The sequence below is a fragment of the Gossypium raimondii genome, chromosome 7 (genome assembly GCF_025698545.1).
Source record: "Gossypium raimondii isolate GPD5lz chromosome 7, ASM2569854v1, whole genome shotgun sequence".
Classification (NCBI taxonomy): Eukaryota; Viridiplantae; Streptophyta; class Magnoliopsida; order Malvales; family Malvaceae; genus Gossypium; species Gossypium raimondii.
The window spans coordinates 562,956-576,762 of record NC_068571.1 but is presented as its reverse complement, the minus strand read 5'-3'; the positions used below and the strand labels follow the sequence as shown (position 1 = coordinate 576,762).

The window sequence follows — 13,807 nt, the reverse complement described above, 5'->3', positions numbered from 1 at the left end:
TCGTACAATCATATTGCAGATTCCATAACTTGAATCATAAATGAATTGAGATTATTCATACTTCGTAGTACATGGAAAAAGAAGATTTTGATAATCTTAATGATGCAGATGATGAACTCGGTCAAGGCTAACATATAATGATAAGGAGCATATGTTAAATATTAAAGAGGAATAACCCAACAAATATGCAATAGAACAATTATATAAAATTGCATATGATGTTTATTTTCTTACTATTTTGATTAGTAATCATGTTACCTTATCAACTACTTTTTAGACTAACATAATACATATGATAATTTGATTTAATTTTATAATACTAATATTTTTTTATAGTAATTAATATTTTAAAAATATAAATTATGTAATTACAATTTGTACTATCAAAATATAGGAGTTCTAATTACAAGAGAGTGAAATTATACAATGTTGTCCAAATAGACTCTAACTAACTTCAATATTACAATTCAGACAAATGTGGTACACACACAAAAAATTTCCTACCCCACTGAATGATGCTGGGAAGTTTCCCTAAAAAAGTACAGTGTTCTAAAATGATCACAACATCCTAATAGCTTCATTCCTTAAATCTTTCTCATTTTGTTTCATTTCAGAAAAGAAAAGAAAAGGTTAGCAAGTGATTTGTGTAATTGAGAAGATGACGGATTGGGGGCCTGTTTTTGTGGCAGTGGTGCTATTCATCTTGCTATCACCAGGGCTGCTATTTCAGATTCCAGGAAAATCCCGTTTTGTTGAGTTTAGCAACTTTCAAACTAGTGGACCATCCATTCTGGTGCATTCAATTCTCTACTTTGCTTTCATTTGCATTTTCTTGTTAGCTATTAGGGTGGAGGTTTACATTGACTCTTAATTTTCTTTTTATCTGTTCAAGATACTCATTATTCGCAATTTCTTATGTTTTGGGAATTGGTGTTGTTTCCTTCATGAAGTTGTATCTTTATTGCTTTATTTCCTTTAAAAATATTAATATTTAAGATTTATGTTCCGCGTATATGTGGAGGCAAAGTACCATAGAGGTATTTGTATTTTATCCTCTATTTAAAAAAGAGCAAATTAATCCATGCACATTAGATTAAAGAGCGAATTGATTCTTTTGTTAAAAATTTCATCCATTCCTATTGTTATAAACTAGTCCTTGTACCTCGGCATGAGGTACACGTGGCACGTCATATGTAATTGTTTGGTTATTCCATAAGTCACACTAGTTTTTAACAGTAGAAATGCATGAAATTTTTAATAGAAAAGACTAGTTTGCTTTTTTTTAATAAAAGAGACAAAATACAATCTGACACCTAATATAGAGGTCTCCATGATACTTTACCCATATTTAAATATAATTATGAAATTATTATCAAGACACATACATATATCCCATACTCGTTCAAGCCAACCTAGAAATTTAAAACATCTTAAAATTAATATTCAGTGCTTTTTAATTTTAACTATTATTCTAAAAAAATGGAACGTGTAGAAGGCTAGTATATTCTTAAACCTCACCTTGGCGTGATAATGGGGATGTATGTACCATAAAAGCTCTCCCCCAGAATACTGATCTTATAAGTAATCAAAAGGCATTCTAGATTATGCAACGAAACTAAAGATTATGGAGATTCTCTTTGCTGTAGATAATTTTTTATTCTAATCACCAATCAACTCAATTAATTCATGAGACAGCCATTTGTTTTGCTTTAAATGGTAAATATATATTTCTCAAAACCAATAAAATTCATGTTTGATTTGTAAATATGAGATAAAGATGTAAGTTGTGAATAAGATGAATTCATATCCGAAAAGAGGTTTGTTGAGGTCTGAATAAAGTTGGAGGCTAAGAATGATGATGCACACGAAAGGTTGATGAGAGATCCTCTTTGATACCTTGAAAAGAAGAAGAAAAAATTTCTTTTTAAGATTAGTGATGATCAAGTATTTATAAGCACTCTTATATTCAAATCTTGACACATATATTAAGTGAGTTTATCCATAAACAACCATCTAAAAAGCATTTAGCCTCTAGATAGGTGACGATGTGATTGGATAAGTTGTAAACAAAGCATCATGTTCTTCTTATGCAAAGAGAGGCATGACACTTGCCTTCACATGTCGTGTTATGTGTCTTCAAATAATTAAATGTTTACAACCCTTCAAGTGGACAAAGTAATAGTAAAAATAGTAAAAATATATATATATATATATATATATATTTGGAAATCAACTATTTGTCCCTTTATTGCTCCCATAATGTCTATAATGAGTAAATGATGTAATGCATCGAATTGAATTGCAAATTAAAGAGAAGGTAAGGAGAAAGTTAAAATTGAAACCACATTAACCAGTCGAATGCACAAATTGTGGTAGCGCAATTGAGTGCTACAGCGAAGTTTCCTTTCCAGCAAAGTGGATGCCATTATTAAAAAAAATGAAAGGGGGAAAAGTGACTCCGAATAGCTTGATTCGCTAATCTTAACTTTCCTACTCATCAAACCATTTGTCTCTTCTTCCTAAAGCAAAACACCATACCATTATAATCATCTTTTTCTTTTTCTTTTTCCCATTTCCACCACAAACTCCATATATTAGCCATAGATCAGATCATACCACCAACTGGTCAACACCAAAGGGTTCTTTTTCCCCGAGAGAAAGACGAAAGATGTCGGATTGGGGACCAGTTTTCGTGGCGGTGGTGCTGTTCATACTGCTAACACCGGGGCTTCTTATTCAGGTACCAGGGAAGTCAAAGGCGATTGAGTTTGGGAATTTTCAAACCAGTGGAGTATCCATACTGGTGCATTCCATTATTTACTTTGCACTCATTTGTATCCTCCTCTTAGCTATTGGTATCCACATGTATGTTGGCTCATAGCTCACTATCCTCATCTGTCTTCACACCTCGTATAAGATGAGTTTCTAACTTTCTGGATTGTTGGTATGTAATCTGTCAATTTAAATCTGTTTTTTTTTAACCAAATGGTTGTTTTTGTTTGTAATATGATTTTGGGCTTCAATTAATCTTGCAAGTTTGACAAATACATGTTTATTTTTTTCTTGGGTTGTGTGTATCATCTCGTTGCATGGTTACCTGATATAAACTTCAAGGTTTCTTTTTGCTTTGCTTCATTCCTTATTTCCTTTTAGTTTTATTTAATTTTGTTACTACTTAATAATAATAAATAGTTGTTGGATTGGCATGGGTATTGTTGTCGATGCAGGAGAATATGATTTGAGTGTGCTGAAACGCATTATCCTTTTATCTTTTTTTATGATAATAATTTTAATCCTCAATTTTTATATTTTTTGTCAATACGACCTTGATTCTATATAGAAATTCTAGAAAAATAAAATCTCGAAAAGGAAGAAAGTTATCATTCAATAAAATCCAACAACAAATTAAAAACAAAACAAAATAATAATAAAAAGTTAGATCATTACATGCTTCCTCAATGTTTTTCAAAACCAAATTAGTAATATCTTCAAATCAAGTTTCATGCCCTAAAGAACATGTAGAACTGATATTAGAGAGGTCTGAAATTGACTCTAATGCTATTTTTTAGCAAAAAAAATACAAAATATGCCACAAAATTTTCTTTTTCAAACTCAATTCAAAATTTAAATTCATTTAAATTATTTTTCTAAACTCAAATTCACAAATTATATTATGAAAGAAATAGAGAACCAATAATTTTACTTAATGGTTTTATTTTTTCTGTGTTGTTTAAAGAATGTGTATTAAATATTTCTATAAAAAGAAAATTTGGAAGGTTTAAAACAATTTCCCTCATTTTCTCTTACTCTAATCTATTTTTAAAATGATTATCTACTTTTAATTTAATTTTAGAATTTTCTAAATTTTTACAAAGAATTTTAATTTTATCATCTTATATATAATTAAGATCAAATTGACAAAAAAATAAAAATTGAGAACTTAAATTATTATTATACCAATTAAAATTGAGAAACAACAATTTCGAAAAGTGACCAAAAAGAAAAGTTACTTATAATTTTAATGACTAATTGTGCAATTTACCCATCTTTTTATTTCAATTTATGTATTAATCAGTTTGATTTGACATAAAGAGAAGATTGGAAAGGGTAGGTTAGTGTTGGTTTTCTTTGCATTATTGTGCTCAAAACAGGACATTTCCCTGTCAAACTTACCAATGAGAAGGATGTAATTATAGTGGCTTTTCCATATCCGGTTTCCCTTTTTTTTTATCAAATTTTTAATTTTTCGATTCAACTACTCAACCGATAAAAGCATGAACATGCAATTTACAGATAGAGATTATTAAGTATTGAAGGCTACTGTTTATTTCATAACAAGTTCAAAATCAAAGAATATTGTCAACAGAAAATCTGCCAACCAAAAAAGAAAAATACTGATTAGGACTTACAAATATAACTCACAAGTGAAGAGAGTGAGTAGCACAAACTTTCCTGAGAAAAACCCCGTTTGTTGTTGATTTAGATATAGAGATGAACATGAAGAACAACAAGGAACAATATCATGAACAAAGCAAATAGAATTGCATGCACAAAAATGGCAGCCGCACTCGTCTTCATGTTCATAAAATCAATAGGATGATGCTTCCCTGGGATTTGCAGCAGTAAACCTGGTTGAAGAAATGCAAACAGTGCTGCTGCTATGAGTGGAGCACCCCAATCATTCATTTTCTTCTATATCGGTTTCACTCAATACTTTGTGTATATGAAGCACTTTTGAAGAATCAAACAAAGCATAAAAAAAAGGGCTTTGGATGCTTTGTTTATGGATTGGTGACTTTAACACATTTAGAGAAGGAATGAGAATCACATAAAGCTAGAAAAGGAACATAAGAACCCTCAATTATTCCATTTTTAATACTTTTTTGATGTTTTAATTCTCTTGCTTTTGTTGATGTCTATCAAGAGGCCCTCTGCAATTAATGTGGGTACATTGTATCGATTCTCTCTTTCTTCTTGATACTCTCCGTCACTGTTTTTACGCATTTAAGCACAAGCTTTTATAAGAAAAAGAAAAGTGGAGCTGGGATTAGCCAATCGATCAAAGAAATGGGCTGAGAGAAGCTAAGATGCATAATGCCTTCAAAATCTACTTTTCCATTGCTTCTTTTTTATCTTATTCCTTTCCATTCATTCTATTATTAAAATTTTGAGATAAAACAATGGGTTTTCACAAGAAATCTTCTGAAAATTAGCCATTCTCTTAACATTATTGCAAATTCATGCTTATTTATGATGGCTCCGCATTTACCAATTTTTATTGGACTACATGACTTTGTAATTTGGAAAATGTTAGTAAATATCAAAGGGCATATAATTAAATACAAGAAAGCCCTTAACTTTAATGCTAATCAGTGTCAAAAAAAAAAAACTTTAATGCTAATCCTAATCCCATTTTCATTGATAAAAAAAGGTTGACAAACTTAATCTAATGGCTAGAATTTAGCTTCACATGGACTAAGCAGTCAGCACCGACCCCAGACAAAGCCACGCCCCCATACCCAAGTCTTTCTTGTGCTTACAAATGGCTCCATTTGCCGACTATCACTTTCAGTCTTGAAAGTTCTTTTGGGGACCCTAACTCATCTTCCTCCACCGTTTCACCTCAACTCTTACAACTGCTTTCTGAAGCGCTCCAGCCCTGGTTGAGTTTAGTTTTTAAGTGAAGGAACACTCTTTGAAATGGCAGATTGGGCTCCTGTACTTGTTGGGGTGGTGCTATTTGTGTTGCTATCACCAGGACTTCTGTTTTCATTTCCAGGGAACGGCAAGCAGCTGGAGTTTGGGAGCATGAAGACTAATGGCAAGGCCATTGCTATCCACACTCTTCTTTTCTTTGCCATCTATGCTGTTTTGATCATGGCTGTTCACCTCCATATCTACACTGGCTAACCACTTCCCTGCCGGTGAGAGTCTTTGTTATTGGTCTCTCTATTGGAGATCTGTCTTGGGTTTTACTTGGTTTATCAATCTTTGTATTAGCTTGTTTCAATTTTGGACCAACGAAATTTGTGGCACAGACCTTTGTTTCCCAAAGTTTACTTTTTTACAATTAGAAAAAAAAAGAAAAAAAAAACCCCTTTTTCCCCCTTTCAAAAGAAGGGCTTTAGTAATGGAATTTGGTTTGCTTTCTCCAATCTCTTAACCTTGAGCATCTAAATGAATTAGTTTTGTGAAGGCTATTTTCTTCATTTGGGTTTTATGCTGAAAATTAGTGCTTTGTTTTGTTTGCTCGATAATATGATAGTTCATAAATAACTCATGGAAATAGACATATATACTGAAAGTTCTTTGGGGATTTAGAGAGCCGAGATGAATAGCTTGTTCATATGACCATTATCCATCTATATCTATGTTATCACAGTGATATAAGACTGAGATTAGCTGTTAAAAGAGGGGTCTGGCAATACTAGACAAAGTCGATATTATCAAAGATCTTTAGCCTGAATAAATTTCGTACAAATTGGACCACCTTGTCATGATATAGCTTTCATTATTACACTGTCAAGATTTCTCTTGCAAACAACAATGAACAAAATAGTGAAAAAACAAAAGGGGAAGTAGGTTTATAACATGGAAGAAACTAGAACATAAGCTTCTTGTAAGTAAAAAACAAATGAGAGCCAATGAAAAAAAAAAAAAAGAAACAAAGAGGTACCCTTTTCTTGAGAGTTTGGATCAGTTAATATGTATGTGAATACCAATAGCCACCATCAAGATAGTGATTATGCAGAAATATATGACAGCATGAACTAGGATGGCTATCCCACTTGTGCACATATTACCAAACTCTATCACTCGAGTCCTTGCTGGTAGCTGGAACAACAACCCTGGTGACAACAATATGAATAAAACTACTGAAACAATGACTGGTCCCCAATCTGCACTCATTTCTTCTCTTTCTTTCTTGTTTTTAAGGGAAAGTTTTGAATGTTTGGGAACTTGTCTTCCAATACAAATGGGAAAATGAACAAGTGTACATTCTATTATGTAGGATGGGGTGGCAATGGAACTAATGTTTTTCTTGGTGGCGAAGGAGAAGGGGATGATGCTAAACTTGGTGTGAAAGAAGGGATGAGTTTAAAGGGGAGGTAAGGTATGGAAATGTTAGTGGATTTGCTTTATGGAGAAGCCCAGTTTCTTCCATTGGCTTCTGATAAATTGTTTTTATTTTCAAGGCTTCTTTTAGCTTTGCTTTATTGCTTTTATTAAAGATATATATAAATAAAAAGAAGTGAATTGTAAAGCAACTAGGTCTGCATGTGTTAAGTTGACCCTTTTGCCTGGAAACCTTGTTTGCTTGTGGCTTAATGTAATTTGTGTAGGTCCTATGAACCAGGATTCATATGTGTTAAGAAATTTCAAAAGCTAAAAGAATATACAGGGAGACAATTTGATAAAAGGAGAGCTTTTAAGGCTATTCATGAAGTCAGAAATTACTGTCATGGATATGTTTTTGTTCATGTTGCATTTACTGTGTTTGCAGAAGTGCATGCAACTGATATTAACTGATTGAGGGTGTTCCATAGATGATACACTGAGTAGGAATGAATCAGCAATACAGCATTCATTGGTATTTAAGTGTAACTCCATAATATATATATATATATATATATATATATATATAACTTATGGTGTAATGGTAAAGTAGTTTTATACTTGCTTGTCAATCTCCTCCGAAAAATTCATGATCTCTTTCTTAGCTTCTAACGTCTATCTAGTCCTGCAGAAAATAATTTTAATGATAACTTGTGGTGTAATCATAAAGTGATTTTTATTTTAAAGATTGGTATATAAGAGTATAAATTAAATAAAAAATTTGTGGTGTAATGATAAAGTAATTTTAATAACTATTAGGTATTGGGTTGGGTTTAAATCTCTTTATTTCTAAATTATTATTATTTGTAGTCAAAATAGGATGGAATCAATTACAAACTAACAGAAACGCCATTAAAATTAGATCGTAAGAACTAACTATATGATCGAATCTGATCAGCAACTTTAGCAAGAGCTACAAAAAGATCCAAGCATTTCATTAAAGCTCCTAGAACATGGCCAAACAAACTCAACTTGAACTCATTTGAAGCAAATCTTAATGACACATAGAACATGGCCAAACAAACTCAACTTGAACTCATGTGAAGCAAATCTTAATGACACAGGTCGCGGATCTAAGCTCGTGATGAATGCACAAATAACGTCCTATAAAGGTTAATTGATTAAATGTGGTTCATTTGACCTACTTGAACTAACCTAATTTGTGGAGTACATTGAGAAACCTATCTATTTGTAGTAAAATTAGAGTTACCATGGTTAATGTAAATCCTAAAGGATAAGATTATATAGAGTTTAAATCCTTTAGGACTCTCATCTTGTAGATAGATACTAATCTCAGTTGTTGATATAATTCAATATATACTATTGGATCTGGGGAACTCAATTATAAATAGAGGTTTTCCCCTTCATTTGTAATCACTCAATTATAATTCTTCAAAATAATATAATACTTTTGAAAGCATTTACTCAAACATTTGGTGTGCTATTATTCTCTATTGACATTTTTGTTCGATATAAGTTCTTTTGTCTTTTCGAGTTTGCTTCCGCTTTGTTTTCGGTGCTTTAGAGAATTTCTGTGAGAATTTTCATTTCTTGATAATAAGGCCGACTTAAGTGGATTTGAACCCAAGAGATCGCTTAAGGTTGCATGATTTGCCAAACTAAAATTCTAGCCTTATGACAGTTGGTATTTGAGCCAATGTTTGAAGGCATCAGCTGAGATGACGAAAGGAGTAAAAGAACAAAATGTTTCGATGGAGATGCATGGGAAGACTAGGAAAAATAGTAGATCGAGGGATATGCTGTCGACTTTAGAAGGTCGGGTGACCAGTCTTAAGGAATCCATGGGTGGTGTGAAGGAAACATTCAAGGTAGTTGAGGGATGCACCAATGAGTTAGACTCGATGAGAGAACAGCTCAGGGATTATGTGATAGAAGCTTTCAGTTCCATTCGAAATGTGATGAGGTCTATGCTGTCATGGATGATCAGACCAAGAAGTTGACTAAGAAGAATTTCTCTTAAAGCTATGGTCGTGGCTTTGAAGGATGAAACTGAAGCCATAATTTCAAAAATTGAGGAGCTCGAGGGATAGCTCATTGTGCAGAGTTGTGGGAAAATGGATGCTAGCTTCAATTCTTAAGTAGCGTAAAGTGGAAGTTCTCAAATCGAAAGAGTTTAAAGCGACTAGATCCGCAAGGGATATGAGTAATTTTCTCTAAGGATGGAACAATACTTTCGTGCGTTGGGCGTCGAAAAGCCAAAAGAGTCAGAGAGAATGAAAAAAAGCCAGTGAAGTAATTATTATGTTGTGGTCCACATAGGATACGAGACCGTAACACCTTATACTTGACCTGACTTACCAAACCCTAATGTAGGATGCCATAATACTTAAATCCTTAACAAAAATTTTACAACTAGCGAAACAATACTAAATATATTTCTTATTTATTTATTCTTTTTAAGTCAAAATGTTTTAAAGGGATGTTTACTAAATACAACAAATTCTCGACAGTAGTTTAATACATTACAACTTAAATCTTTGTTAAAACAGACTTGAGCATGGTGAAGAGTACTATTCGCCATATTCAATTGAGTGCCCCTCTGTATGCATAATATCGCTATTCGAATTGCCACATTGGCTCATTCTTAGCTTGGTCCCTTCTAGCGCACTGGTTCAATTTCAAGAACCTGTATTACAGATAGACGCTTGTAAGTTCCAACGAAACTTAGTGAGTCTCGACCAATATTACCTTTAACATCGTTGTTGGATTCCTTTATTTAAAGATTCTGGGCTTCCTTTTAAACTTTGACAAATGCTTTCCTGATTCTTGTCGAATAACTATACGCCCATTACTGCACTTAACCACCTTATACACATTCGCTCGATGAGCGGATCAAAAACTTCACACCATAATGTGAATATTATTTCACAATCCTTTTTGAAGATAGAAGTTGGATACATTTCTCAGAATGATATTAATGCGGATACTATTCTTGGTTTATTCTTATACTAACTCTAGCGGCTGACAAAATTTCAGTCACACTATATCTTTAAATTGATCCAGACAACGAGCTTAATTTGATGAATGCGATGTTTTAGATCATTCAATAGAACTCCAGATGACTTCGATACTTAACGTGAGAACTTCCAATTTTGGAAGGCACTTACCCCACTTATAATTACAAATATGCCAAGCTCTTTGTCCTAACGGGTTGTTATGGTGAATTCATCAGTCGGATACACTGTCGAGAACTCTTTCAAAAAATGTCTTAAAGACATACTCAGATCTTGTCACAAAGACAGACTGACAACTCACCACTTAGACGTTAAAAAATTCGCCATACAGGCTTTCCAAATGATTTGCCACAAAAACATTCTAGTGAATACGCTAGATAGACTTTTCAGATAACTTGCCACAAAGGCTTTCCAGATTATAACTCACATAGGCTTTTTACATAACTTGTCACAATAACTTTCCAGATAATACGCCATAATGGTTTTTCAGATAATACTCCACATAGGTTTTTCAAATAACTTGACACAAAGGCTTTCTAGACAATACGCCACATAGGCTTTGTTTGGTTTACCACCAAGGGACCACATAAATTGTCATGTTTGGCGACATAGATTTGCTTAAACTTAGCATTGCTTAAGGTTTGCCCATTATCGCCCCTAGGACACACAAAAACCCTAGTAAATGAATACGGCTTATTCGTTATTCTCAGAATATGCCATGGCCATGGTCTTTTCATATATCTACCACACTGGCATTTTATTTTCATGTTTATTGTCCCAATGGACGCCATCAAAGCACCACTACGGGGTTCATTGTCATATTACATATTTTCTCAGCACTCCACCCGAACCCTTATCGCCAGCCATACTTTGTCATGCATTAGTCAATTAGCATAATTGACACATTTACATAGATTTCACTCATATCCATTACAATCATACTTTCCAACACATAATTTCTTATACATGCTTATCACAAATCGTCATATTCATGCAGCACATTTTATACTTCACTTACATGCACGCACACGCACACGGACACGCACACGTATACATACATCTCCTCAAGCACAACTACAAGAACATCAACCATACAAAGAATCCTTATAAAATATCACACAAGAGTCGGGTCTAAAGACTTACCAGAGACCCACCTTTACCTCAGCCTTGAGCTTCTTTCGAACGTCCTTCTCGATCCAGAAGTGGCAACATAATGTTGAATCATCTATTGATTAAACGAAATCTTAGCTCTATCTTAACGAATAAGAAGAAAACATTTGGTTAGAAAGAAGGACCAAAATGTTGAGTAGAAAGAAAAACCATCTAGAATGTTCTTTCTCTTCACTTTATATACTCTTAGTCTCACTTGATTTCCCTACCAAATCCAAGGGTAGGTAAAAGAAAATCCGAGAAAGATCTATGTTACTGTTTGACCGGTAATGGGGAGGGTCAACAATTGACTCCTAACTAGTCCTATTACAGGAACCAACTTGAATAAGGCCTTGGGTCATTATTTTTTACACATGTGAATTCAAGAGAAAATTCTTTGAAGAAATTGTTTCAGAAAAATTTTAGAGATTTTTTTCTTATTTATAACTTGGCCCAAAAGTGTAGGGAAATTACGAAATTATCTGGGGACAATACTAACCCGTTTAGAGGTTCGTAATCTTCGAACAAACGACACTTTAAAGATTTTTCAAAAAGAGTTGACCCCAATTTGACCGATTTTGTAGGGCTTGGCTATCTTTTTAAAACTCTAAATTTGACTTTATATATTGTATAATATTTTAAAAAATCGGTTAAATCAGTTAACTGATCTAAATGATAGAAATTAAGTTGGTTCAGTGAGGTTGGCTATGAAAATCTAAGTTCATCTATCCGATTATTATAAATTATTTTCACTTAAGTTGGTTAAATACAAATAATCGACCAACCTAGGGATGTTAGTGGAGTGAGGTGCGAGCAGATGTTGCTAAATCTACCACCATTCTATAGTTAGCCCGCTCTACTCCACCACCTACCCTTCTTTACTATGCATGTATAATCTTGAAAATCACTACTACCTCCATGGATGTTGGATGCATCCATCCCCACCCTGCTATGCTCCAATTTAACTTCTGCTATTTATCTTTAATATTCTCAATCTTTTAAAGACAAGTAAATATTTAAACATATTTTTAAAAAAATATATAAAATATATGAATTTTTATAATATGTTATTACATTTTTTCCTTTTAATTGTTATATATATACAAAGATAAAATGGTAATTTCATAAAGTGGAGTGGAGCAGATTGGGGCAAGCAATTATCATAACGTTCTATACTCATTGTCTGAAAGAAAAAAAAATCCACCCCCTCCATCTTGAATTCACTTTTCAAAAATAAAATTTCAAAATCCATCAGACAGTTTAGATTTTACCGTTTCTAGATTAATTGACTAAAATAATCGAAAGCTCCTTCTTAATTGATTGTAAGTGAAAAGCCACTCTCCTTCTCTACGCTTTAAAATAATATTTAAAGTTACATAAAAATTGTATTTTAAAAAATATTACAAAATGATATTAATAAATATTTTTTATATAATGTAATGTTTATAAACTATAACATTAATAATTTTTATTTTATGAAAAAATATCATTTCATTTAAAGAAAACAAATAACGAAATGCTAGGCAATCAAGACTATTCATACATAAAAATTATAATCGTCTATTTCCAAATATTTACATGGGATTATTAATGAAAAAACAAATTTAAGCTTAAAAAGAGAACGGAAATAAACAAAGAGAAAAGCCATAATACTAAATGAAAGAGATTTTTGGAGAATCCACTTTATTATTCCAGACATGCGGATGGGAAAAAGTTAGAATAAGTTAATGTATCCATCTTAAGTTATCCCTTTGATGGTAACGAGACATCATCAATAGCTGAAAAAGCTTTCTTCCTCTCAATTTTCATCTAACGGCTTAAATATAAAAATTTATCAAAAAAGTTGTGTTGAGTATTTTGTTGTGTGTCCTTTTGGTGAGGAGAATCGGATATTTATATGACAGGGTTACTGTTCATAGAATTGACGTATTAGGTAGACTCTATGCATATTGACACATATGCTATCCTAGACTTAACATGTGTTTGCTGGTCTAAGTATTCGTCAGTTCACTTGTTTGGCTTCACACCCTCTACTTGCGAACACTCAAGGACATGTGAACTGGGCTCGCGAGCCCTCCCCGCAAGCCCTTAACGTATTTACCTAGTGGGGTCCAAACTTGGGTTGCGAGTCAGTAGCATGGGTTATATCCATGTTTCGGGTTTTGGCAATCGAAAATACCATAACAAGTTGGCATAATAGTCGACACCCCATTAAAGTTCCAAAATTATGTCCTTAGCAGCTAATTCTTCATATATAGTTAAAGACAGCGAATCTTATTTTCCTGGTGTTGCAGTGGAACAGATTAAAGCTACAAATTGTGGTGGATCTTATCTTTCTGAAGTTGCAGTGGAGCAGATTGAAGCCACCAGCCTTATCTCCCTAAAGTTGCAGCAGAGCAGACTGAAGACAGCGAATCTTATTTCTCTGGTGTTGCAGTGAAACAGATTGAAGCTATAAAGTGCAGATCTTATCTCTCTGAAGTTGCAGTAGAGCAGATCACATTAAACCTTATCTCCCTGAAGTTGCAGTGGAGTAGTGGAATAGATCGAGGTGACCAACTCCTATA

General features: G+C 33.1%; 4 protein-coding genes across 4 annotated transcripts; 2 read left to right on the top strand and 2 right to left on the bottom strand.

Annotated features, from left to right (window-relative positions):
* Positions 1 to 558: 558 nt before the first annotated feature.
* LOC105771852 (uncharacterized) lies at positions 559 to 1,012 on the top strand. The gene has a single exon (XM_012593241.2). It carries the CDS (start codon positions 659 to 661, stop codon positions 869 to 871), a length of 213 nt encoding a protein of 70 aa, XP_012448695.1. The 5' UTR covers positions 559 to 658; the 3' UTR covers positions 872 to 1,012.
* A 1,438-nt stretch (positions 1,013 to 2,450) lies between these two features.
* On the top strand, positions 2,451 to 3,135 carry LOC105769744 (hypothetical protein). Its single transcript, XM_012590586.2, has one exon. The coding sequence runs from the start codon at positions 2,669 to 2,671 to the stop codon at positions 2,879 to 2,881; it is 213 nt and encodes a 70-aa protein (XP_012446040.1). The 5' UTR covers positions 2,451 to 2,668; the 3' UTR covers positions 2,882 to 3,135.
* A 1,165-nt stretch (positions 3,136 to 4,300) lies between these two features.
* On the bottom strand, positions 4,301 to 4,849 carry LOC105769766 (uncharacterized). Its single transcript, XM_012590624.2, has one exon. It carries the CDS (start codon positions 4,684 to 4,686, stop codon positions 4,480 to 4,482), a length of 207 nt encoding a protein of 68 aa, XP_012446078.1. The 5' UTR covers positions 4,687 to 4,849; the 3' UTR covers positions 4,301 to 4,479.
* Positions 4,850 to 6,443: 1,594 nt separating this feature from the next.
* Positions 6,444 to 7,375, bottom strand: LOC105769751 (hypothetical protein). The gene has a single exon (XM_012590598.2). The coding sequence runs from the start codon at positions 6,907 to 6,909 to the stop codon at positions 6,697 to 6,699; it is 213 nt and encodes a 70-aa protein (XP_012446052.1). The 5' UTR covers positions 6,910 to 7,375; the 3' UTR covers positions 6,444 to 6,696.
* Between the last annotated feature and the right edge of the window lie 6,432 nt (positions 7,376 to 13,807).

What these genes read in the sequence shown, in the direction of transcription:
- LOC105771852 (XM_012593241.2), top strand. Translation starts at nt 659, where the DNA reads ATGACGGATTGGGGGCCTGTTTTTGTGGCAGTGGTGCTATTCATCTTG.
- LOC105769744 (XM_012590586.2), top strand. Translation starts at nt 2,669, where the DNA reads ATGTCGGATTGGGGACCAGTTTTCGTGGCGGTGGTGCTGTTCATACTG.
- LOC105769766 (XM_012590624.2), bottom strand. Translation starts at nt 4,686, where the DNA reads ATGAATGATTGGGGTGCTCCACTCATAGCAGCAGCACTGTTTGCATTT.
- LOC105769751 (XM_012590598.2), bottom strand. Translation starts at nt 6,909, where the DNA reads ATGAGTGCAGATTGGGGACCAGTCATTGTTTCAGTAGTTTTATTCATA.